This window comes from Pan paniscus, chromosome 22 (assembly GCF_029289425.2).
Source record: "Pan paniscus chromosome 22, NHGRI_mPanPan1-v2.0_pri, whole genome shotgun sequence".
In the NCBI taxonomy this organism is placed as follows: Eukaryota; Metazoa; Chordata; class Mammalia; order Primates; family Hominidae; genus Pan; species Pan paniscus.
In genome coordinates this window covers 42628587-42655119 of record NC_073271.2, presented here as the reverse complement: position 1 = coordinate 42655119, position 26533 = coordinate 42628587, and the positions used below count along the sequence as shown (strand labels likewise).

At 45.8% G+C, this 26533-nt stretch overlaps 1 protein-coding gene across 16 annotated transcripts in view; it reads right to left on the bottom strand.

The window, feature by feature from the left end:
- The window catches only part of DIP2A (disco interacting protein 2 homolog A), a 115477-nt gene extending 95938 nt beyond the window's left edge, over positions 1 to 19539 (bottom strand). For 10 of the 16 annotated variants that reach the window (XR_010111098.1, XM_034948025.3, XM_063601354.1 and 7 more), the window contains exon 1: positions 17387 to 19539. Coding sequence is in view for 15 of the 16 variants with exons in the window: in XM_034948025.3 (XP_034803916.1) it covers positions 17387 to 17477 (91 nt within the window). In the remaining variant the exon portion in view is untranslated. Of the gene's footprint in view, positions 1 to 13296; positions 13455 to 17386 lie in introns of those variants that run through there. The other 6 variants (XM_034948031.3, XM_034948032.3, XM_034948035.3 and 3 more) reach the window with 2 other exon arrangements.
- Between the last annotated feature and the right edge of the window lie 6994 nt (positions 19540 to 26533).

Below are 26533 nucleotides of genomic sequence, written 5' to 3'. Positions count from 1 at the left end.
TCTGATGGCTCTCTCCATTTCCCTCCTTTTCCTGAGCTCTTCCCCATGCTAGTCTCTATCTGTGCTTCTGGGCTAGTGCCCTGCGCCTTCCTCGGGCACTCTTCTCCAAGAGGACTGTGGAGTCATGCTGATGCCAACTCTGTAGATTGCTCATCCTCTATTTGTTTCAAAAATACACTTGGGAGAAAAAAACTACCACAACATGGTATAACCATATAAGATAATACCACACGGCAGTTAGTTAGATTGAGCCAGAGCTACATGTATTAACATAATCATCATAATTTTTTTTTTTTTTGAGACGGAGTCTTGATCAGTCCCCTAGGCTGGAGTGCAGTGGTGTGATCTCAGCTCACTGCAAGCTCCGCCTCCCGGGTTCACACCATTCTGCCTCAGCCTCCCGAGTAGCTGGGACTACAGGTGCCCACCACCATGCCTGGCTAATTTTTTTTTTTTTGTATTTTTAGTAGAGATGGGGTTTCACCATGTTAGCCAGGATGGTCTCAATCTCCTGACCTCGTGATCCACCCGCCTTGGCCTCCCAAAGTGCTGGGATTACAGGCGTGAGCCACTGCGCCCAGCCAATCATCATAATTTTTAAAACATAATATTGAGGTAAAAAGCAAGTTTCAGAAGGATTTATAAAGATGATTTACATAGTTTTAAAATATGCAAAAACACTATCGATTGTTTCAGGATATATGGAAATGCAATTAAATGATAAAATACCAAATTCAGGAGAGAAGTTGGGAAGATGACAAATGGAATCAGAGAGTGAATGGGAGTCATCTCTCTCTATAATGGTTCAAATATGAATCTAATGTGTCCAAATCTTCATTTTTTAAAAATTGGGTGGTAGGTACGTGGGTACATATATCACGACTCACACAAGTTTTTGGTATGTTTGAAATATTTCACAATTAGAGAAAAATCAAACAAGAAGCAGTCTTCCACATTCAGAAGTTTCTAACTCTTAAAAGACTTTCAAACTGAAGCCTGTGGCTGACTATACTGCACTTTCCAAGGACCAGAGAGTACTTGCTCAATATGAATGTCTGCCATATTTTCTACAGTACTCATGAGCTTGTTTAAATTATTCCTTCTAACAGAAGTAAGACCCTGAACATGCATTCAGGACATATAGGTAGATAACAATGTCAGTGAAAGGTAACAAGACTCTTCCATAAAAATATAGCTCTTGGCTAACAAGTTTGTGTATAAATAGGTAATAAACCTTTTAAAATAGCAGGTATTTAATGGAAGAATGTTTTTAAATATCACTTGGTGAGCTAAAGCCACATGGTGAAATAATTCTTACTAAACATTCATGATTAGAAAACTTAGACTAGCCTCGCAACTGAAAGGAGAACTTAGATATTATCCACTTCAATGTTTTTCCAACCTTTCAGCTGCACATCTTCTGTTCAACTGAACTCTTAGGAAGAGTGTAAGTGGAGAAGTGTCTCTGGTTGAGGCAGACATAGGGCTGCTCTCTGAGTGCCCACTTCCCCAAACAACTGGTGGTACCTTCTACAGGAATACATCAGCAGACTCTGGAAAACCGATGAAAACCATATCCTTTCCTCATTACCACCTCCCATCCTCCTCCACAACTTTGTTCAAAGGATGCACTGTACATCTGCTGCAGACCTGCTCCATCCCTATCTTCCCTAATCAGATAATCCTCACTGCTCTGATCCACTGTTCCAATTTCCCAGAATCTAGACTATGAATTCCTTTTCAATTTTGAAAACCTAGCAGGATGTGGGGGTGCGCAGCTATAGTTCCAGCTACTTGGGAGGCTGAGGCTAAATGATCACTTGAGCCCAAGCCCAAGAGTTCAAGACCAGCCTAGGCAACACAGTGAGATCTCACCTCTTTAGGAAAACACAAACCAAAAAACAAAAAAACCTCTTCAACCATTTCAATGAGATTTGGGGAAGTACAGTCATCTTTACCTGATGATTGGTCATGAATACTGACCCAGAAAATCCTCCACACACATTTCCCTGCCTCAGCTGCACAGATGCCCACACATGTTCTGTCTCCTTCCTCAGTCTTCCCTGCAGTCTCTCCCTTCTCTGCCTTTCCCGTATGGATTTGGGTTCCTCAGAGTTTTTTCCTAGGCTCTCTTTGCATTATTCATTTCTCCTTATGGGGTAATCATATTCACTCCAATTACTATCTATGTGCTGATGACTTCCAAATTACTAGCCTAGCCCTTTCTAGAAAGTACTACACTCATATATCCAAATGCACTCTGGGTCCCACCACTCAGATCTCCTAGAGCAGCCTCACACTCCTTTTGTGTTCCACGTCTTCGTGAGCAGCACCATCATCTCCCAGACAGGTGTTTCAGAAACTCCAGAGTCACCCTAGACCCTCCTTTACTGTGCACTTCACACAGAAGCCTGCTGGCTCTACTTCTGATTGCCCTCTCCATCCTATTGGCTCAGCTCTGTCCAGACCAGTAAAATCTCTTGCCCTGGATTACTGCAATGGGTTTTTCAAGCTAACTTTTCTGTCCCCCAATTTCAGACTCCTCCAATCTACTTTTCACATACTGCAGAACAATCTTTCTAAATCAAAGAGGGAGACAGAAAGAGACAAAAGAGATTATGCAGAAATGTTTTGTTAATACATTTTTTAAAAAGGTGGGGCAGTGTGGGGGTACTGCTGGCTCCATCATTTATTAAAGAAGACCTGTTTAAAGTAAAGCACCTGGCCAGGCGCAGTGGTTCACGCCTATAATTCCAGCACTTTGGGAGGCCGAAGTGGGTGGATCACTTGAAGTCGGGAGTTCGAGACCAGTCTGGCCAACATGGTGAAACCCCATCTTTACTAAAAATACAAAAATTAGCCGGGCATGGTGGCACACACGCCTGTAATCCCAACTATTTGGGAGGCTGAGGCAGGAGAATTTCTTGAACCTAGGAGGCGGAGGTTGCAGTGAGCTGGGATTGCGCCACTGCACTCCAGCCTGGGTAACAGAGCAAGACTCTGTCTCCAAAATAAAATAAAATAAAAAATAAATAAAGCACCCAAGAAAAACCACCCCCATGGCCCCCCCCTTTTTTTTTCCCTGAGACATGGTCTCACTGTGGCACCCAGGCTGGAGTGCAGTGGCATAATCACGGTTCACTGCAGCCTCAATCTCAAGCAATCCTCCCACATCGGCCTATCAAATAGTTGGGATTACAGGCATGCACCAACACACCTTGCTAATTTTTTTTTCTTTGTAGAGACAGGGTCTCCCTATGTTGCCCAGGGTAGTCTCAAACTCCTGCCCCATAGCCTTTAATTAAAAATAGGAAATTGACATCTGTTTACAAGATTCACTGAGTTCTTGAATGTGTACACATATTTTCATCTTGCTCATTTTCTCTCCTTTGTCGAGAGCAGTGGTAGGAATAAAATGTATTTTCATGGTATTTCTTGTTAATAGGAAGCCTTCATGCAGAGCATACACTTTGTTGTTGTCCAGTACAGCAGCCACTAGCCATGCATGGTTACATTTTAATTAATTAAAAGTAAATTAAATTGAACAATCAGTTCCCTCGTCCCACTACCCACATTTCAAGTGTTCAGTAGCCACATGTGGCTGGTGGCCACCATGCTGGACACCACAGAACTTTCCCATCGTTGCAGAAAGTTCTAAACAGTGCCATTCTAGAGGCAACAGGTACCAGCACCCCTCCTGCCTTACTCTTGGTCACCTCACACATCCACAACACCCAACCAGCTACAGGGAGGAATTTGAGTTTGTTTCAACCAGCTTGTCTAGACTCCAGAGAATCAAGTCCAAATTCCTTACTAGGATGTGTGAGCCCTGCTGTAAGTTAGCCCCTGCCTTTCCTCCTCCACCTGTGGAACACTGCCTGGAATTCCTTGGCCCACTCAACTTCAGTTCACCTCCCTTTGTCTTCATGTCCATCCCCGCTCCTCCTTCTCCACCCTCTTCACACATGCTTTCAAAACAAAGCTCAAGGAAACTGTACTTCCTCTATTGGCCCAGCTTGCGCAGTGCTGATGATCCCTCCCCTTGGGCTGACTGGGTTCTGTACACATTTCATGATATTGCCACTGTTTACATGTCTTTCAGCCCCCACTAGACTGTAAACCTCCTGGCACTTAGTCTGTTGAATGTTGTTAAACAACAGGATGACACACTGAGTGTCCGTCTGTTCAGGCTGCCGTAACAGAATACCAGAGTGGGCGACTTAAACAACAGACATTTATTTTCTCACAGTTCTGGAGACTGAAAGCTCAAGATCAAGGTGCCAGAGGGTTCATTTCTGGTGAAGCCTCTCTCCTTGACTTGCAGACAGCTGCCTATGTCTTCACATGGCCTTTCTATGCACAAATATCCCTGGTGTCTCCTCCTCTTCTTATAAGGACACCAGTCCTATTGGATGAGGGCCCACCCCCTTGACCTCATTTGATCTTAAATATCTCCTTAAGGTCCAATCTTCAAATATAATCCATTGGGGTTAGGGCTTCAGCATACCAACAATTGTGTCCTTTTGTTTCAGAGACTTAAAGGTTCTTTACTAAAGATACTGCAGAAAAAGTTCTAAAATCTGAAAGAGTGTAAAAGCTCTTTGTCTGCTATTTCCAAAATGGTACTCTTAAATTATGAACAGTTCAGTGTAGAAAGAAGACACAGGATTTCTATTCTTTCCTTATAGCTGATTAATTCAAAGTCTGAAAGGAAACCCCCGCATGATCACTGTCTCCCAGCTATAATTTTAGCTGCTGCCTTCAAGAACCCAGGAAATCCTAAGAACAGAGGCCATGCACTTCCTGTGTGAAAAGGGAAGGGAGACCCTTGGGTACATTAGTCTAAGTGATAATCTATCAATACACAATAGAAGTAACAGCTATTTTTAAGTGTTGTGTCTTCACTGACGATAGTTTTCTTTGCTAAGCAGTGTATAACTTCCTAGTCTTTTTAATAGACCAGTGCAATACTGAAAATGTCAGCTAATTTAAAGGTGTAAAGACTGAGCCACAAGGATTATGTTAATTCTACCCAGAAGCAAGCTCACTGCACAGCAAAAATTAGTTTTAAAAGATTTACTGGGATGCTGATAATGCGGGAGGCTGTACACGTATAAGGGTGGGGGAATATGGGATAGTTTGTACCTTTCTCTCAATTTTGCTGTGAACCTAAGACTGCTCTTAAAAAACAAAAACAAATAAGGCCAGGCACAGTGGCTCATGCCTGTAAACCCAGGACTTTGGGAGGCCAAGGCAGGAAGACCGCTTGAAACCAGGAGTTCAAGACTAGCCTGGGCAACGTGGTGAGACTCTGAATCTAAAAAAAAAACTTTAAAAGTAGGCACGGTAGAGTGCACCTGAAATCCTAACTACTTGGGAGGCTAAAGCAGAGGATAGCTTAGCCCAGGAGTTTGAGGCTGTAATGAGCTATGATAGTGCTACTGCACTCCAGCCTGGGCAACTGAGCGAGATTAAATAAACAAAATATTTACTGGCAGAATAAAGTTTTCCCATTAACTTAACCCTAATTCATTTCCTTCCTTTCTTCAGTTATACCATAGAAGAGTGACCAAATAATATGAATTCTTTTTTTTTTTTTTTTTTTTCTGAAACAGAATTTCACTCGTTTCCCAGGCTGGAGTGCAGTGGTATTATCTTGGCTCACTGCAACCTCCGCCTCCTGGGTTCAAGCGATTCTCCTGCCTCAGCCTCCTGAGTAGCTGGGAATACAGGTGCCCACCACCATGCCTGGCTAATTTTTTTTTTTTTTTTTGAGACAGAGTCTCACTCTGTCGTCCAGGCTGGAGTGCAATGGTGTGATCTCGGCTCACTCCATTTCCCAGGTTCAAGCAATTCTCCTGACTCAGCCTCCTGAGTAGCTGGGATTACAGGCATGCGCCACCACACCCACCTAATTTTTTTGTTTTTAGTAGAAACAGGGTTTCACCATATTGGTCAGGCTGGTCTTCAACTCCTGACTTCGTGATCCACCCACCTCGGCCTCCCAAAGTGCTGGAATTACAGGCGTGAGCTACCGTGCCTGGCCCCCCCCCTTTTTTTTTTTGAGACAGAGCTTCGCTCTTGTTGCCCAGACTGGAGTGCAATGGCACGATCTCGGCTCACCGCAACCTCCGCCTCCTGGGTTCAAGTGATTCTCCCGCCTCAGCCTTCCGAGTAGCTGGGATTACAGGCATGTGCCACCACGCCTGGCTAATATTGTATTTTTAGTAGAGACGGGGTTTCTCCACGTTGGTCAGGCTGGTCTCCAACTCCCAACCCCAGGTGATCCACCCGCCTTGGCCTCCCTAAGTACTGGGGTTACAGGCGTGAGCTACTGTGCCCAGCCCATTTTTTGTATTTTCAGTAGAGATGGGGTTTCTCTCTGTTGGCCAGGCTGGTCTTGAACTCCTGACCTCAGGTGATCCGCCTGCCTTGGCCTCCCAAAGAGCTGGAATTACAGGCGTGAGCCACCGCACCTGGCCTGAATTCATTTTTATACTAAATAAATGTATATCACATCAGCCAAAATAATACATTAAAAGATTAAATATGTGATTTGAAAAACAAAACTGCAGCTCTTGAATTCTTTTTTTTCAAAAGATGGAACAGGTATCCTGGCCCCTGACCTGCCCTGATGATAAGAGAAGCAGTCACACGTGGCTAATGCTCACTGAGGACACACTACGTGAAAGGGAGATTTATGTGGGAAAATGCCCTTGAGGGAAAATGGGGAGGGAACCAGTAGATGTTTGCCAGGGGAAGAGGAAAGGAAGGCAGGTCGGACAGAAAAAGTCTTAGACCAAAGGCAGCACTAAGAAAGTTTAGGCCAGGCCAATGAGGAGTCCTTGAGACAAAGTTCTCATCAGGACTCCTGGGAAAGAGCCTTGGTATTCCTGCTATAGGAAGCATAGCCTCAGCTTGAGGGTAGTGTGGACCCACAGCATGGCGATGAGGCCATCAGTGGATTATGCCCTCATGGGCCCCAAACAAACTATTAGATTAGATGTACGTCATCGAGCTCCACACCAGTGAGGCCTCTCCAGCTTAGCCTGGATCCTACAGGAGGACAGGAGCAACAGTGCACTTATCTCAGTCTCCTCTTAAGTTTTTTCTTTCTGGTCACTTAAAGCAACAAAGGCCACATTCTGATTCAACAGCTCCCTGAGGCACAGATCCATCCTGCTGATGGGTTCACTGAATTAGAAAAACTGCTGTAAAAAAGCTAAGTTTGAATCCATTTACAGAGGATTCTTTATTTGAAACTGAATAAACACCATGTGAAGTTTTCACTTTTATTAACTCAATAAGCATCCATTAAAATGCCTAAAATGTGCAAGGTGCTGGAGACAGAAAGATGAGCAGATCAAACCTTCCTCTTGAAATGCTCCCTGTAAAATGGTATAGAAAAGACAAGCAAACAAATAATCATGAAACAAATAATTATGATCCTACAAGAGTGATACAATGAGTTTTAAAAGGATACAGAGCACAGGCACTTTATTCTGTGAAGGTTGGGGAGAAGGGGGCTTTAGTAGAAGGCAGAGCCTCCAACAGAAAGTGAAGTTTAAACTTAAGCAGTGAAAGAAAGACAGGAATTAAACAAGTACAGAATAGCTGGCAATGAAGCATGTTTAAAGTTTTAGGATATTAAAATTGAAATCACTGATATTTCTTTTTTTAAATCGACATGATTAACCTATAAGAACTTGTGCATATTTAATGTATAAATTTTGATGAATTTAAAGGTAAGTATATCCCTGTGAAACCATCACCATAAACATAAACATCAGCTCTAAAAGTTTCTTCCTTTCCTGTTTGTGATAAGAACATTTAACATGAGCTCTACTCTCTTAACAAATTTTTAAATATACAATACAGTATTGTTAACTATATGTACTATGCTGTACAGCAGCTCTCTAGCAGTTACTCATCCTGTATAACTGAAACTATATACCCTTTGATCAACACCTTCCAGATTCTCCCACCACCCCAGTCCCTGGCAACCACCATTCTACTCTCTGCTTCTATGAGTCTATTTTAAATTTCTGATACAAGTGGGCTTGTGTAGGATTTGCTCTGGCGCCGATTTTCTTTTTCTTTCTTTCTTTTTTTTTTTTTTTAGACAGGGTATCATGGAGTGCAGTGGTGCAATTTCAGGTCACTGCAGCCTCCACCTCCCAGGTTCAAGCGGTTCTCCCTGCCTCAGCCATCAGAGTAGCTGGGATTATAGGCGTGCACCACCACACCCAGCTTTTTTTTTTTTTTTTTTTTTGAGACAGTCTCACTGTCACCCAGGCTGGAGTGCAGTGGCACAATCTCAGCTCACTGCAGCCTCCGGCCCCTGGGTTCAAGAGATTCTCCTGCCTCAGTCTCCCGAGTAGCTGGGATTATAGGTACTTGCCCCCATGCCAGGCTAATTTTTTTTTTTATTTAGTAGAGGCGGAGTTTCACCATGTTGCCCAGGCTGGTCTCAAACTCCTGGCCTCAAGTGATCCGTCTACCTCGGCCTCCCAAACTGCTGGGATTACAGGCATGAGCCACTGCACCCAGCCCTAATTTTCATATTTTTTAGCAGAGATGGGGTTTCACCATGTCACTCAGGCTGATCCCAAACTCCTGAGTTCAAACGATCCACCCTCCTCAGCCATCCTCTTCGACCTCCCAAAGTGCTGGGATTATAGGTGTGAGCCACTGGGCCCAGCTGGCATTGATATTTTTAAAGAAACTTAGAAATCAAAATTTTGTACAAAGACACTTGTACTGGGATAATTTACTATGAAAAAAAAAAAACACAAAACCTAAAGAGGGTATTCCCGAATCATGAATAATAAATTTTGTTAGTGTAACTGACAAGCAACTAGTCAGTAAGTGTAACTTTTAAAGATTTTCAAACATGTTTTATAAATTTAAATGCCTGATTGTCCTTACATACACAAACTGAAATAATTATTAAACTAGGCAATAGCTTTAAAATGTTACAAAAAATATAAAGAAATAGATGATGACATCCATGTCTTTCAGCTACTATGTTCTAGTTATTCAAGAGACTGAGGCAAGAAGATCGTTTGCACCCAGGAGTTGAAGGCAGCAGTGAGCTATCCTCACACCACTGCACTCCCAACTGGGCAACAGAGCGAGACACTATCTTAAAAAACAAACAAACAAACAAACAAAACTAATACTGTGAAATTTTTTAAATATTTAACTCATTTAAATTTTTTTTTTTTTTTTTTTTTGAGACGGAGTCTCGCTCTGTAGCCCAGGCTGGAGTGCAGCGGTGCGATCTCGGCTCACTGCAACCTCCGCCTCCCAGGTTCACGCCATTCTCCTGCCTCAGCCTCCCGAGCAGCTGGGACTACAGGCACCCACCACCACGCCCGGCTGATTTTTTGTATTTTTAGTAGAGACAGGATTTCGCTGTGTTAGACAGGATGGTCTCGACCTCCTGACCTCGTGATCCGCCCGCCTCGACTTCCCAAAGTGCTGGGATTACAGGCGTGAGCCACCGCGCCCGGCCTAACTCATTTAAAATTTTTAATAATAAACTGACTAGATATTAAGGTAAATAATATTTTTTACTAAAAATAAAAGATTTCTGAAAACAAAAACATTTAGTAAGAAGAGGTATTATTTTACATTTTTGCAAGTCGCTTTAACTCTGGCTTCAGAGAAGACAATATGGATTCTCATACCTGCTCCTGTATCCAATCTGTTGTACTGTGTGGTTTTTTGGTTGAAGTCTATGAATCAAATCCTTTTTCAGAGAGACATGCAGTTGGAAAAGGGTGGGGTGTCTCAGCAGCCTTTTCAGATCACTGTGGACATTCTTCCTTGATACAACACCAAAACCAAGCAAGGGGTAGTCTCTTAAAAAAAATAGTTGTGGCCGGGAGTGGTGGCTCAGGCCTGTAATCCCAGCACTTTAGGAGACCAATGCGGGCGGATCCGAGGTCAGGAGTTCGAGACCAGTCTGACCAACACGTGAAACCCAATCTCTACTAAAAATACAAAAATTAGCCAGTTGTGGTGGCATGCACCTGTAATCCCAGCTACTCAGGAGGCTGAGGCAGGAGAATCACTTCAACCTGGGAGGCAGAGGTTGCAGTGAGCTGAGATCGCGCCACTGCACTCCAGCCTGGGAGACAGAGCAAGACTCCATCTCAAAAAAAAAAAAAAAAAAAAAAAAAAAAAAGTTATAATGTAGAATCTATAACTCTTATCAGTGAACTTTTCATATCACTACATTAAAATCCATTGGTCTATCTTTTGAATGAATCTTTTACCCATGCACTATGACTTTGTAACGTGGTGCAATGGTGAGCTGGAAAATATTAGTTCACAAAATTATGTGGATCTTCCAAATGCTGACACATTTAATTATATAATATCAAATACTCATTCATTATATTGTCACCAATCTCATCAAAGAAGTCGTTAACTATTGAGAAACTGTCAAGCTCACTGTAGCAGATAAATTTTTTCAAAATTTTGATTTTTGCTTGAAAGCACAAATATTATCATTGGTCATAAATTGTCAGTTATTTCCTCTCATTTATTTTCCAGAAAACGTCCACCAAATACCCAAGTCTCAATAACTGCAGATTGTCTGCTACCCACTTTTTCAAGCAAAAATGGCATTTCACAATAAAAGCAGCTAGTTCGCTTTGCAACTCAAACTACACAACTGCTGTTTCTCAAAACAGGCACTGTACCTCTTTGTGCAGCAAAAGCAATTCATGTACTTCCCATTTCCTCATGAAAAGACAAAAGGGCAAATTTTTTTTTAATTTTTACTGCTTCATCAGGGTCTGTTCAAGTGAAAGCAGCCCTTTTTGTTTTTTTAAAACTGCAAGTGGAGAGGTAGCGAATAATATAATGACTATTAGTGACACTTGGAGTCCCTGCCTCAATTTACGTTAAAGTGCCCAGCAGTTTTCCCTATTATTGCTTTTGGACCATCAGTACAAGTGTCAACACAGTGAAAACAGAAATGGCATCTTAGTATCATTATAAAAATAGTCTCCCTCTGCCTCCTGGGTTTGAGCGATTCTCCTGCCTCAGCCTCCCACGTAGCTGGGATTACAGGCACGTGCCACCATGACCAGCTAATTTTTTTTTTTGTTATATTTAGTAGCAACGGGGTTTTGTCATGTTGGTCAGGCTGGTCTCGAACTCCAGACCTCAGGTGATCCAACCACCTCAGCCTCCCAAAGTGTTGGGATTACAGGAGTGAGCCACCATGCCCAGCCATAAATCTGACTTTTGACAGCTGAAATATTACCTAGGATGCAGTGGACACTGAATAATTACTGAATAAGTGAAAACAAATACAAAAACAAAAAGCAGCAAGAACTCCAAAAGAGGGGACAAATGATATGGAAGTTCTGAGAAAGCAGTCACATTAGAGATGATCAAGGAAGGTTCAAAATAAGAGGGTGCTTTGAATATTCCCTCAAAGTTTCTTTTCAGCAATTTATTCTATATTATAAAGATCCTCACCATTCTTATCCATCATTCAAAGGAAATTCTGCTTTCCTGAAACAACAAATATTGGTTCAAATTCTGAATTGTGTACAGAAGAATTATCATCATTACGTACCATTTAACTAAAGTGCTCTAGAAAATAATCTACATGCTGTTCCAGGAGAACTTCCCTATCTCATATTCTGACATTTGTTGTGTGTTTTCTTGAAAAAAAAAAAAAAAAAGACATGAATATTAAGAAAAAGGAAGAAACTCAGTGCCCAATATGCAGCAGTGTTGAGCGGCAGAACCTTTAAGAGATGATCAGTGGATTAATGCTGTTATCGCAGGGATAGGTTAGTTATCAGGAATGCGTTCCAGACAAACGGATGACTTTGGCCCCCTTCCTCTCTCGTCCACACATTCTCTTGCCTTCTCACCTTCCACCATGGGATGACAGGCCAAGAAAGTCCTTGCTAGATGCTAGTACCTTAATATTGGACTTCCATCCTCTGGAACTGTGAGAAATAAATTTTTCTTTGTAAATTACCTATATGTGGTATTCTGTTATAGAACACAAACACAACACAAAATAGACTAAGATAGAGAGCATTTGGGGTGGCCTTTGACAGATGAGTAGAATCTGAACATGAGAACGTTTTTCTTTTTTTGAGACGAAGTTTCGCTCTTGTTGCCCAGGCTGGAGTGCAATGGCGCAATCTCGGCTCACTGCAACCTCTGCCTCCCAGGTTCAAGTGGTTCTCCTGCCTCAGCCTCCCAAGTAGCTGGGATTACAGGCATACGCCACCACGCCCGGCTAATTTTTTGTATTTAGTAGAGATGGGGTTTCACCATGTTGGTCAGGCTGGTCTGGAACTCCTAACCTCAGGTGATCCACCCGCCTCAGCCTCCCAAAGTGCTGGGATTACAGGTGTGAGGCACTGCGCCTGGCTGAACATGAGAACTTTTATATACCACAAAATATTCAAGAAGCACAACAAATGTTTATTAACACAAGGCAATGACAGGCTGTCATTTTGAAAATTAAGAATTATGGGCCAGGCGCGATGGCTCATGCCTGTAATCCCAGCACTTTGGGAGGCCGAGGCAGGTGGATCACGAGGTCAGGAGTTCAAGACCAGCCTGGCCAATATGGTAAAATCCTGTCTCTACTAAAGATACAAAAAACTAGCCAGGCGTGATGGCGTGTGCCTGTAATCCCAGCTACTCAGGAGGCTAAGACAGGACAATTGCTTGAACCCGGGAGGTGGAGGCTGCAGTGAGCCGAGATCGCGCCACTGAACTCCAGCCTGGGCAACAGAGTGAGACTCCGTCTCAAAATAAACACACACACACACACACACACACACACACACACACAAATATATCCCAGATTTTAGAAATTAAAGACAGTTAAAGAGGAAAAAAGCTTTGTGAGAGAAGTCTCTTCCTGTATACCCAGAGTTGTCTCCCCCTTTTCATTTTATTCCATCTAGACTAGAAGTCCTGCATTGTTAGAATATAAGAAATCAAGAAAAAGACTAAAGTTAAAGCTATGGAATAGACCTATTAACCAGAATAAAGTAATTGGAATGGGATAAAGGTAGCCTATTGTGTAGGAATTTCCTCTCTAACCCACTGTAGTCTATTAAAACAAAGAACAAAATACCACTGTCCATGTTTTTAAAGCAGTTCAGCAGCAATAGCTCCAAGACACGTACAGCACTGGTGTGCCAAAATCAGCTGTGAGGTGTGTCCAAGGTAATTTGTTACAGTAACAGGCAAAGCACAAAGGTTTGGGAATTAATTCTTTTTTAAATATCAAGGTTATACCTCTAATGATCTCACTTCCATCAATGAACATCCTGATAGGTTTTCAGGAACCACACGTATGAATTCTTCTGTATGTGTTCATGACTGGGGGACAAGGGGTCTAAGAAGAGTGGGGTTCCATGTACTTCTACTCTTCATCTTCATCTTAATCTGAAGCAGACTCCTAAGTCAAGAGGGCAAAACAGCCAGAAAAGTTAAGGAGCAAGAACACAGCTATGCCTTATTTCCCTCTTGGGAATCTATAACAGAAATTCAGCAAACTTGCCCTATGGAAATAAATCATAGCATTCTACCAGAACCTTCCCTCAGGGCCAACGCCAATCACTATGGTTGATGATGAGAATGCAGTGAGGATGCTGGAGAATAAGGCCAGGTGTGAGGTATGAAGAAAGGCAGAGGATACTTTCAACAGGCTGAGGGGAAGGCATGCAGGATTTTCTAGATTATTCAGGTATCACTCATTACCAGTTTCTGTTGAAGACAGCATCTTTGTCACTGTTAAGCTTCTTCTTCCAACCTACCAAGCACAGTGACAACTCTTAAGTTTTAGGCAATTTCTCACTCAGATAAATGTGAATGCTATAAAAAAGTTACACTATTTTGACAATATATAAAAATTATAACAATGAAACACTAATGTTGGTTGTTTTAGGACTATAACTCATTACTAATATCTCCCTTTAATTATATAAATAAAACACCTTACCAGTTTCAAAGCATTTTCACACACACTATCTGACTGAATCTTGACAATAAACCTGGAATGTCAATAAAGCTGGTATTCACCCCCTTTTACAGCTAACTAAACCCACGTTTAGAGACATTGTAATTCACGGGAGATTCACAGACACTTTACCAGATGCCCACCACTGTGTGAAGATGCCAAAAATCTGCCTAAAACAAAGTCCTTACCAGTAAGCATCTCCAAATCCAACAGGGAGAGCCCACGTCAACAACAACCACAACATAAACTACAGAAGCCAGCATTAACCTGTGGAAGCGCCCTGGAAGCAGGTCCACGTGTGACTGTGCCTAAGTAATCACTGACCTATTTTGGCCAAAAGAAAAGTGTCAGGCCAGTCTAGGAGCAGGGAAAGAAGCCAAGAAGCCAGAGCTTCCACTTCCTTGGCTGCCACTCTACTACTCTGTTCTCTGCTGTCTTCCCTTTAACACTTTTTTTTGAGACAAGGTCCCACTCTGTCTCCCAGGCTGGAATGCAGTGACACTATAAAGGCTCACAACCTCGTCAGGTGATCCTCCCACCTCGGCCCCTCAAGTAGCTGGGACTACAGGCACACACCACCATGCCCAGCCAATTTTTTTTTTTTTGGAAGAGGCAGGGTCTCCCTATGTTGCCTAGGCTGGTCTCAAACTCCTGGGCTCAAGTGATCCTCCTGCCTGGGCCTCCCAAAATGCAAACATAACAGGCCTAAGCCACCATTTCTGGGCTCAATACTTTTTTTGTTTACCCCCTTTCTCAGCTTAAGCTATTTTTCCAGGTTCCTCTCCATGTTACATAATCTTATAACTTTACTTACCTATACATCCCCTACATATCTCTAAGATGACAATAGCATAAATGGATCCAACAGATAGGAAACATTTCTTTCATTTAAGTACTTGTGTTCTGTCGCACAAATTATAAAGTTCTTTGAGGAAAGGATTCAATTGTCAATGCCTAGCAAGCACTCAAACACAACTACAACACAAAAAATTGAGGGAATAATGAATACATTGGAGCAGAAATTAGGAGCAATACGCAAAAATATGTTTGAAATGCACAGAATCTAAACTGCGTATATGTGATTTTCCCTAAAGAGCCTTAACAAATGCAGTACAGTAGATCCTGTCAAACCCATTCCTAATTTAAGTTTGTCAGACTGCCTAGGAGCATCTAATCACCAAGAATTCTCAAATCCATCCATTTCTTTCCTTTTTTTTTTTTTTTTTTTTTTTTTTGTGAGAGAGACAGGTTCTCGCTCTATTGCCCAGGCTGGAGTGCTCCAGTGCTCAGGTGATCCTCCTGCCTCAGCCTCCCAAGTAGCTGGGACTACAGGTGCACACCACCATGCCCAGCTAATTTTTTTTAATACTGTAGAGACAGAGTCTTGCTATGTTGCCCAAGCTGTTCTGAACTCCTGTCTCCAAGCCAACGTGGCCTCCCAAAGTGTTGGGATTACAAGCATGAGCCACTGTGTACTCAGCCTGTACTTCCATTTTTTAAAATGTGCCACAAGCCAGGCACGGTGGCTCATGCCTGTAATCCCAGCACTTTGGGAGGCTGAGGCAGGCGGACCACCTGAGGTCAGGAGTTTGAGACCAGCCTGGTCAACATGGTGATACCTTGCCTCTACTAAAAATACGAAAATTAGCTGGGCGTGGTGGCAAGCGCCTGTAATCCCAGCTACTCAGGAGGCTGAGGCAGAAGAATCATTTCTACCTGGGAGGCAGAGGTTGCAGTGAGCTGAGATCACTCCATTGCACTCCAGCCTGGGCAACAGAGCAAGACTCCGTCTCAAAAAAAAAAAATGTGCCACATGTCACAACATTGTTAAAAATCTGAATGCTGAATTCAAAATAGTTGCAAGTACATGTTGTATTATATGTAAAACAAGATCACAACAGCATCTACCTCCCTCAGGTTGGCAAGGATTAAATGACTTACTATATGCTAGTGCATATTATTTAGATGTTTTGAGAAATAACTACCCCAGACCCAGCAAAATCTTATCAATCTGAAACTTAAATTAAGGATAATAAGATTATTTAAAAAATGGATTCTAAAAGCTGAAAATGCATTTAGATCTCAAAAACAGAGTAAGAATCAATTACATGCTTTTCTTCAAGGACTGCAAGTCCTTTCTGACACTGGAGAAGAACTTAACTCTTTCCCAATGACAGCCAAAAGGAATATCAGGACACAGGCCTTGAAAGGGATAACATCCAAATGGGAAATGCCACCCACCACCTCTGAAGCCAGATTACTCCAGTCTATTTTTATCAACCAACCATTTATACGACTTTTTTTTTTTACTTTAAAAAATTCCATGAGGGGGCTAACAACTCCTAAGTGTTATGTGCTTTGCATATATTAAGGTATTTTAGCCTCATAACAATCCAAAATGGAAAGTGCTGGTATAACCCCACTTTATAGATAATAAAATGAGGCACAGGGTGCAGCTCCTAGAGTATCAGGCGCGCGGCAAGGGCTCCCAGCTCCAAGGGAAGTAGCTGCCTGCGGACAACGGGCGCAGTCATCCTGGTGAAGCCCAGACCAAGCCCAGACCTACAGCCTTGAGAAAAGCGGGGCTCACAGCTTGGGGCAAAAGTGGTCATTCCTCTCAAGATTCTCACACCTGTCCAAATGACCTAGTCAAAGCCAGTCCTTGGGGTCGGATCCCATTGGGGGAGCAGCTGGGGATAGGGAAAGGTCTCCAGAAGTTTGGCAGGGGTCCCGATGTGGGGGTCCAGGCGGGGGTCTCGGGTGCAGGGCCGTACTGGGGTCCCGGGGTGAGGAGTAAGGGTCCCAGGTGTGAAGGGCCTGGGGGGAGGAGTCCTTGTATGGGGGAGGGGTCCTTGTATGAGAGGCGGGGCAGTGGTCCCTGGTTTGAGGGGCCGCGCGGGTGTCCCGGGGCTGAGGGTCGGGAGTCCGGAGGGGCAGCGCGGGACTCCCAGGGTGAAGGACGGGGTCCCCGGGGTGAGGGGCCGCGCGGGGTTATGGGGGTGAGGGGCAGGAGGTCCGGGGGGTGACGGGCAGGAGGTCCGGGGGGTGAGGGGCGGGAGGTCCGGGGGGTGAGGGGCGGGAGGTCCCGGGGGTGAGGGGCCGGAGTCTCGGGGCGAGGGGTCGTGCTGGGGTCCCACATGAGGGGCGGGGTCCCAGGGTTGAGGAACGGTGTCTCCGGGGCGAGGGGCGGGTTCCAGGGTAGAGGAACCGGGGTCCCGTTGAGGGGCAGAGGTCCCAGGGGCGAGGCCGCGTGGGGGTCCCGGGGGTGAAGGGCGGGGGTCCTGGAGTGAGGGGCTGCGCGGGGGACCCGGCTGAGGGCGGGTCGCGGGGGTTGAGGGCGGGGGTTGAGGGCGGGGTCCGGCTCACCTTCCGACAGCTCCAGCTCCAGCTCAGCCAGGCTCTCCCGCACCTCGGCAGGCAGCGGCGCCGCCTCCAGCGGGCACCCGCGGTCAGCCATGGCCAGGCCGGCTAGCGTCCGAGCAGAGGCTGGAACCGGACCGGGCCTGGCGGCGGCAGCGCAAACCTCGGCTACGTAGCTCCCCTCAGGCCAACAGCCTACATCCGCCAGGCGAGGAGCGGGAGGCGGCGGGACAGGGGCGCGGCCAGGACGGCAACGCACCCGCGCGGGCACGAGCGCGGATGGCTCCGCCGCGCCGCCGCCGCCCCGCGCGCTCCTGAGCGCCCGGCCGGCCCTACACGGGAGCGCGTGCGCGGCGGGAAGGGCGGGTAGCGAGCGCGCGTGCGCAGTGGGTCTCGGGCCCGCGCAGCCCTCCCGGCCCCGCCCAGCAACACCAGAGCCTCGCTTCCATTGGCCCCGAAGACGCGTCGATGCCGCTCCGGGCTCCCATTGGGAGAGGCGGGAGAGCGCCGCTCCCGACAGGCTCTGCGCTGGGCCTGCTTGAGGGTGGCGGGCTTGAGGCGGGCAGGCTGCTTAGTTGCGGCCCGAGGCGCCTAAGTGGGGATGACCAACCCGTGGGCGTTGGCGCTGACCCCTAGGCGCCGCTGGTGGCCCCGCGCGCGGCCCTCCGGCCAGCCCCGCACCTCTCGGGGCTCCTCCTTGGTCCCCGCGCCATGGCGCGTCCGCGTTGACCGCTGTCTTCCCTTTCGGGCTGTGCTGATCGCGAACGCTGCGCAGTCCGTGGTGGCGTCGAGGCACCTTTCTCGTGCCTTTACCTGTGTTCACTCCTTTGCTTTAAAAAAACAGCCCTAGAAGTACACATCGTTGGCCCCGAAGGAGCCCCAGCAGCCATGTCGGACCGCGAGGTGACCTTGGAGGGCGGGAGGACGGACGAGGGGCCTGGCGGAGCTAGACTGAGAGGGCGCCGCCGGCGTCCTGAAGGCCGTGCTCCCCGAATGTGTGGGAGTGTGTCTGACGGTGCGAGGGTGGCTGTGGCGGGGCCTGAGCAGCGTGTCCGTGTCCCGATGCCGCCCGCCTGTTCCTGAGTTAGGCAGGAGTGCCCGAGTCTGGCGAACTTCAGCAGTTCTCGTTGCAGAGCTCCACACGAGGTTGGCCAAAGCTTTGCGGGACTTACATACCCTTCTTCCTCCGCCCAGTCCTGCTTCCTTCCCCTTCCTTTCACGGGTGTTGATACCATGTCAACATTCTCGTACCCCAAACTCAGTCGCAGCGTCTGCTTCTGGAGAAACCATTCTGCAGCATTAAAGCCGGTGAGAAGATGGGATTCGAGGCTGCATCACTCACCAGTGGTGAAGTAGGAGGGTGAACTAGTGAAATGGAATCCACGAGTGGGTAGAGGGTGAACTAGTGAAATGGAATCCACGAGTGGGTGAAGTATCAGACATTTCATATATGGTGAACGTAGTAGATAAAAGGAAGGAAAGGGGGATTGGATAGCTATTGCTTAGTGCCAACCGAGTCTCTTAAGAATAGTGGTCAGCTGAAGGCAAGCAACAAACAGTTGTAAGCCAGTGAATCTGTCCCGTTGCATATAGAGAAGCTTCATTTACTGCAGCAGGTCAAAGACAAGAACCAGGCCCAGGAATTAACATCCCTGTTTGACTGAACTCCAAAAATAGCAAAACACCCAAACAAGGCAATACTCTTCCACTAAGTTTGGATCCCTGCTAAGAAAAGATGAGGCTGGGCACAGTGGCTCACACCTGTAATCCCAGCACTTTGGGAGGCCAAGGCGGGAAGATTGCTTGAGTTCAGGAGTTCAAGACCAGCTTGGGCAACATGACAAAACCCCATCTCTACTGAAAACACAAAAAATTAGCCGGGCATGGTGGCCACGGCTGTGGTCCCAGCTACTTGGGAGGCTAAGGTAGGTGGATCACCTGAGCCCTGGAAGTCAGGGCTGTAGTGAGCTGTGACTGCACTCCAGCCTGGGCAACAGGAGTGAGACTCTGTCTTTTAAAAAAAAAAAGAAAGAAAAGAAAAGCCCGTCATACATGGGTTGGAGATACCTGGGTAGATGCCTTCAAAGGTTTTGACTCCCCAAACTGCCTTAAACCTTTTTTTTGTAGACAGTGTCTCACTCGGTTGCCCAGGCTGGAGTGCAGTTGCTGGATCATGGCCCACTGTAGCCTCAACTTCCTGGGCTCAAACAATCCTCCCACCTGAGCCTCCTAAGTAACTGGGACTACAGGTATGTGTCACCACGCCTGGATACATTTTTTATTATTTGTAGAGGCAAGGTCTTGCTATGTTGCCCAGGCTTGTCTCAAACTTGTAGGCTCCAGTGAGCCATCACACCTGGCCTGCCTTGAACCTGAAGCCTGCCGGGGTGTCTCACCTCTCCTATTAACCTGACACTACTCCTCCTCCCTCCACTTACTGCTCAGTAGATGTATAATTATGGTTGTTTCTTTTGCATTATTCAGCTGGAAACAATGAGATAGAAAAGAGAATATAGCTCCCTCCCCCTCAGAAGAACTGCGTTATTAGTTTGCTGGGGCTTCAGTAACAAACTGGGCAGACATTTATTGTCTCTGAGTTCTGGAGGCTAGAAGTCTGAGATCAAAGTTTTCACAGGGTTGGTTCCTTCTGGGGCTGGGAGAGAGAATCTGTCTCATGCCTCTCTCCCAGCTTCTGGTGGTTTGCTGGCAGTCTTTGGTTCCTTGGCTTATAGAGGCATTGTCCCAGTCCTGCCTTTATATTCACATGGTGATCTTGTTGTGTGTGTCTCTCCAGACGAAGGCATAAATAACATCATTGACAAAGGTCATTTGACATGGGCCTCTTTTTAGAAGGACACCAGTCATACTGATTAGGGCCCACTCTAACGAGCGCATCTTAACTTGGCTACAAAGACCCATTTCCAAATAATGTCACATTCACATTGACCAGGGGTTAGGGCTTCAGCATCTTTTGAGAGGGACACACTTCAGCCCATAACAAGCTGTACCACCCAGCCAACATGTACTGACAGGAGCTGGGAAAGTTTGGGGCTGGATTATGAGGGTGCTTGATGAAGGGAGCTGGAATGTAAACTTGCATAGATGTGTTTATTGAAATACGTGATTTAACACCTTGGCAGAGTGGCTGCAGACTTCCTGCAAGGATGGCTCCTAGAATGGCGGTATAGCTACTGCTGCCTAACAAATTACTCCACACTTCGTGGCTTAAAACAAGAATCATTTAGTATTTCTAGGTTACTGTGGGTCAGACATAGTGGGGATTGGTGATCTCTATTCCACAGTGTCTGAGGCCTCAGCTGGAGCAGTTCACAGGCTAGAGGTTGGAATGAGTGAAGGTTCATCTGCTCGAATGTCTGACAGCTGATACTGGAGATTGGCTGCAGCCCAGATTGGGGATGTCAGCCAGCACACCCCTACATGGCCAGTCCCTGTGGCCGAGGCTTCCTCACAATATGATGGCTGGATTCCAAGGGCAATCTAAAGACAAAGGACAAAAGAAAGCTGTATCCTTTTTGTGAACCAGCCTCAGAAGTTGCATACCATCACTTCGGCTACTTCCTATTTGGAAGAAATGAGTCACTAAATTACCCATATTCAAAGGGAGAGGAATTAGGCTTCATCTTCTAAAGGGAAGAATATCAAAAAATTTGCCAGTATATTTTTAAAACACCACACTTGGAAAAAGCCATGGGCCATGGTAAGCAAAATTGAAATGGCAAAATTGCTATGGCAGACAGTGGTGGAAGGGAGTAAAAGGTTCAGGGGTGTGGGCATGTTGAAATTTATATACTCCGTGTATCTAGAAGACATTCGAGACGATCATATTCCACATGAAGGTGTAAATAACACGTCATTTATAAAGATCATTAGACATAGGATGATGAAAGGGGCACTGATGTCACTAAAATGTTCAGTGATGGCTCATCTCTGTAGGCAAGAATGACAATAGAAAGGCTGTTCCAGAACTTGGCTGGGTGATAGCACTGGGGATGATAGGATCCTAAGACAAAAGAGGCCATTCTGGGACATAATGAGGACCAAAGAAAAAAACCCAAGAAGCCAAAGGCAACACTTAGCTGGCAGAAGTCAGAGGATTGCAATTATAGTAGCCAGCAGGGTCTGAGTGGCAGCCAAGGGGGCCTCACTTGTATGGTTATAGAACTGGTCAATAAACATGGCATCCCTGGAGGCAAAATAGGTGGGCAGCTAAGAAGGGTACTACTCAGCTGGCAAAAAAAAAAAAAAAAAAAAATCCATCCAGGCACGGTGGCCTGTGCCTGTAATCTCAGCATTTGGGGAAGCTAAGGTGGGAGGATCACTTGAGCCCAGGAGTTCAAGATTACAGTGAGCTGTGGTTGCACCACTGCACTCCAGCCCGGGCAACGTGGCAAGACTGTCTCAATTGAAAAAAATAAATAAAGATGCTTGTCCCAGTTTTAAAAAATCAGGATTCCATGCCCAGCTTCTGGAACTGAGCCAGTTTTCAGAAATGGAAACATTACTTGAGAGGTGGCCAAACACCAGGAAGAAGGACCTATAACAGTACAAGTACACACAGAAATGAATCCCCAGGTACTTTTCCAAAGGGTCTGATAGCAATTTCTTTTGATAACTACATCCTGGAGAAAAGTGATTAGCCAAACATTTGGAAGACTTGTGGACACAGGGTCTAAATTGATGTCCAGATGCCTAGAATATCATCCCCTTCTGTTAGAGTGGCTGCATGTGGTGGCCAGGTAATTGATGGAGTTCTGCTAAAGGTCCAGCTTACAGTGGACCCATAGACCTAGTGGACTGATCTAGTGATATTTTCTTAGCCTTCGAGTGAGTAACTGGCATTGACATACTTGGCAGTGAATGCTCGTTCCAGGTCCCTGACCTATAGAGTTAGATAACAAAATGGAAAAAGCCAAACAGAAGCTGAAACTGCCCCATCCCCTACCAAGATTATAAAACAGTTATCCCAGAGCGGGATTGGCAGAGATAAGTGCCACTTCTAAGGATCCAAGTGATGTAAAGTGGTGGTTACCAACATTTTTAATTTACCAGCATGACCCCTGCAGAAGTCACAAGGATCCTGGAGAATGACAGCCTACTCTATTTGCTGTCAACCAGTAGTTGTTTTGGGTACACTGCTGCAAACTCATCTAAAAAGTATCCCTGGCCGGGCACAGTGGCTCACGCCTGTAATCCCAGCACTTTGGGAGGACAAGGTGGGCGGAACACGAGGTCAGGAGTTCAGTCTGGCCAACATAGTGAAACCCTGTCTCTACTAAAAATACGAAAAATTAGCTGGGTGTGGTGGTGTGCACCTGTAATCCCAGCTACTTGGGAGGCTGAGGCAGGAGAATCCCATGAACCTGGGAGGTGGAGGTTGCAGTGAGCCGAGATCATGCCATTGCACTCCAGCCCAGGTGACAGTGTGAGACTCTATCTCAAAAAAAAAAAAAAAAAAAAAAAGTATCCGTAATAGCCTCTCTGCCAGATATGGTAGGTAGTTGTTGACTAGGTGGATTTGTTCTTTTCTGTACCTATCAGGGATCAAAAACATTTTGCATTTGCATGGAATTAAAATACAGTTTTGCCTGAAGGTTATGTTACTTCTCTTGCTCTCTGTCGTAATCCAAAGAGATCTGGACCACCTAGACATCCTGTAGAATATTACATTGTTCCTTTACATCAGTGACATGTTGATCAGCCAGATGAGAAGTGCAGAAGATCCTGGAGACAGCTGCTCCAGAGAGTGGCATATAAACCCTACAGGAATCCAGGAGCCTGCTACAATCCTAACATTTTTAGGGCTCCAGTGGTCAGGGGTGCTCTAGGGCATCCCTTCCAAAAGCAAATGAATTATTGCTTCTTGCACCTCCTGCCGTTAAGAAAGCAAGACACTTGTTGGTTCTCAAGCTAGTTCCTGCCTCAGGTTCTGGAGGCAGCATATCCCACACCTGGGAGTATTGCTCTGGTCCAGAGACTAGTGGAATTGGGAGATTTCCAATTTTGGAAAGAGCCCAGAACTGGAAACGTCTGTACAGTAGATCCGGGTTGTGATGAAGTAATGCTATTGCCTGGGCCATATAGTCCAACAGGTGTATTTTTGGTGTTATTAATGGTGCAGAATGATGCAATGTAGAGATTCTGTCATGCCACCTGGAGCAGAGAATTGTATGCATTTGGGGGGCGGGCGGGTGTAGATCTGTCTTCTCGTGTGCCACTTGTCTCTGACAGAGATGGAACGCCTGACCATAAGCCACCAGGTGACCATGCAACCAGAACTGCCTGTTAATGTTAAACTAGCAAAAGTCATAACATCAGATGGGGCCAGCAACGGTCCCTCATAATATGGAAGTAGTATATTCAAGGTTGAGCATGAGAATGTACAGAGGTTACCAAATGAGCTGCAGAGCACAGATGCACATGACTTCCAGAACTGTTGGATCAGCCACAATGGCATTTCACACCTGTGACCGTGTGAGGGGGCCCTTATAACCAGTTGACAGGAGTAAAAATTGTGAGCATGGCATATAAATGGGTTGGCTCAGTATGAGTTCAAAATGAAAATAGCAGCTACATTACAGCCTCCTCAGGGGTGACCTTGAAAAATGGTGATAAGGGCATATCCTCTCAATAGGCAGAATTTCAGGCAGAGCTCCTGGTCGTCCACTTTTTTGTGGAAGAAGTAGCCCAAGGTGAGAATATACATGGAGCCATGGGCAGTGCTAGAGGGCCTGGGTAACTGGTTAAGGGCCTGGAAGGAAAACAATCGGAAGTTGGAGATAAGGAGGTATGTGGTAGATTTATGAAGTCAGATAAATTGGAATAGCACGAAGTACAGTGTTCTTTGTATACAATGTTAATGCCCACGAGAGAGCATCCATGAAAGAAGCATTATACAACCAAGTAGACAGTTGACTCAGCCAGTTGATATTGGACAGCATCTTTTATTGGCTACTGTACTACTGGCATGATGGGCACATGGACAAGGTAGCCAAGGTGATGGAGTTGGAGGCTGTTCATGGGCCTGACAGCAACCCATGCTCTCTACCCAGCTTTGGTTAATATCTAGCTGCCCCTGAATATCTAACCTGCCAGCAAAAGAGATCTACCCGGATTTGGTTAATATCTAGCTGCCCCTAAATATCTAACCTGCCAGCAAAAGAGACCGATGCTAAACTCCCATTGTGGGTCACTTCATCAAGGAGCACAAACATCCAGGTTTACAGAGGTCTTTAGACATAGTCCCCATTTTATAAGGAGAGTTTACTGTATTGGAATTCTCCCATCCTGGAAGGGCTGGTGGTTCACTTTTCACAAGAATAGTCTCATATTCCAGATACGAGGCTTGTCTTTTCCTACTCACAAGTGTCAGCCAGAAAGGCTTAAGGAGTGTTTGTTTCACTGACATAAGCACACAACATTTCAAATGAGATTCACTTTATAGCCAAGGAAGTGTAGTGTCCATGGGCCCTCCTGCCTGGCAGAGCGCTGAGACAACATGCTAAAGGCACAGCCTCCCAAAGGCATGAGCCACTGAGCCCAGCCCTCAAGACTTCCTTGAAACCGTTCTTTGCAATCTTTCTGTTATTGACCAGCTGGACAGTGCGTAACTGCACGGGAATGCTTGCAGATCAGTAAATTCAGACACCTTCCTTTCCACATAAGATGGACCACCAGCTGTACCCTCCCAAGTTTTGCCAGCTGGAAATCTTCAAAAATCCAACCCTAAACTAGGTTGTAGTGTAGCAACCATCTTTTTGTTTGTGTTTTGAGACAGAGTCTCACTCGGTCTTCCAGGCTGGAGTGCAGTGGCGCGATCTCAGCTCACTGCAACCTCTGCCTCCCGGGTTCAAGCGATTCCCCTGCCTCCGCCTCCCGAGTAGCTGGGACTACAGGCACACGCCACCACGCCTGGCTAATTTTTTGTCTTTTAGTAGAGGTGGGATTTCACCACCATGGTCAGGATAGTCTCAATCTCCTGACCTCATGATCCACCTGCCTTAGCCTCCCAAAGTGCTGGGATTTCAGGTGTGAGTCACTAGTGTAGCAACTATTTATGGTTCATGCCACCGTACCGTATGGATCCGCTGGTAAAACAAACCTGTATTTTTTCGTCTTCTGTCAACTGGTCCTAGGGAGCGTCCCATGAAACCACAGATGTAGACTGAGGGGGTGTGAAGTAGAAAAGGCGGCAGCGTGTGTTTGGTCACTCACTTGGGTCACATACTTATGCCTTCTGAATCTGTTCAGGCATAGTTTTGTGTATACTGTTTCCAGTTTCAATGGAATGCTGTTGTTTATGTCCAGTTTAATGATTTGTGTATAGGCTGTTCTCCTATGGTATGCCTCATGCTTCTGTGGGCTGTATTGGGATCAGAGTCTTGGGGGTCTGCAAGCAAGGTGGTATTGTTGGGTTTTGAGAATCAGCATCTCTCTGTGAGGCACTGTATGTGTTCTCACACTGCTATAAAGAAATGCCTGAGGCCAGGTGTGGTGGCTGAGGCCTGTAATCCCAGCACTTTGGGAGGCCAAAGCCGGTGGATCACCTGAGGTCAGGAGTTCGAGACCAGCCTGACCAATATGGTGAAACTCTGTCTCTACTAAAAATACAGAAATTAGTCGGGCCTGGTAGCGTGCACCTGTAGTCTCAGCTACTCAGGAGGCTGAGACAGGATAATTGCTTGAACCTGGGAGGCGGAGGTTGCAGTGAGCCAAGATTGTGCCATTTAAGCCTGGGTGACAGAGCAAGTCTCCATCTAAAAAAAAAAAATGCCTGAGACTGGATAATTTATAAAGAAAAGAGGTATATTTGGCTCACGGTTCTGCAGGCTGTACAGTAAGCATAGTGGCTTTTCCTTTGGGGAGGCCTCAGGAAGCTTCCAATCATGGCAGAAGACAAAGGGGGAGCAAGGCACTTCACATGGCTGTATTAGGAGACAGAGAGAGGATGGAGGTGCCACACACTTGAACAACCAGATCTGGTGAGAACTCATTCACTGTCTGAGAACAGCACCCAGGTGTTAAACCATTCACGAGGAACTGTCCCCATGATCCAGTAACCTCCCACCAGGTCCCACCTCCAACATTAGGGATTAGAATTCAACATGAGATTGGGCAGACACACAGATCCAAACC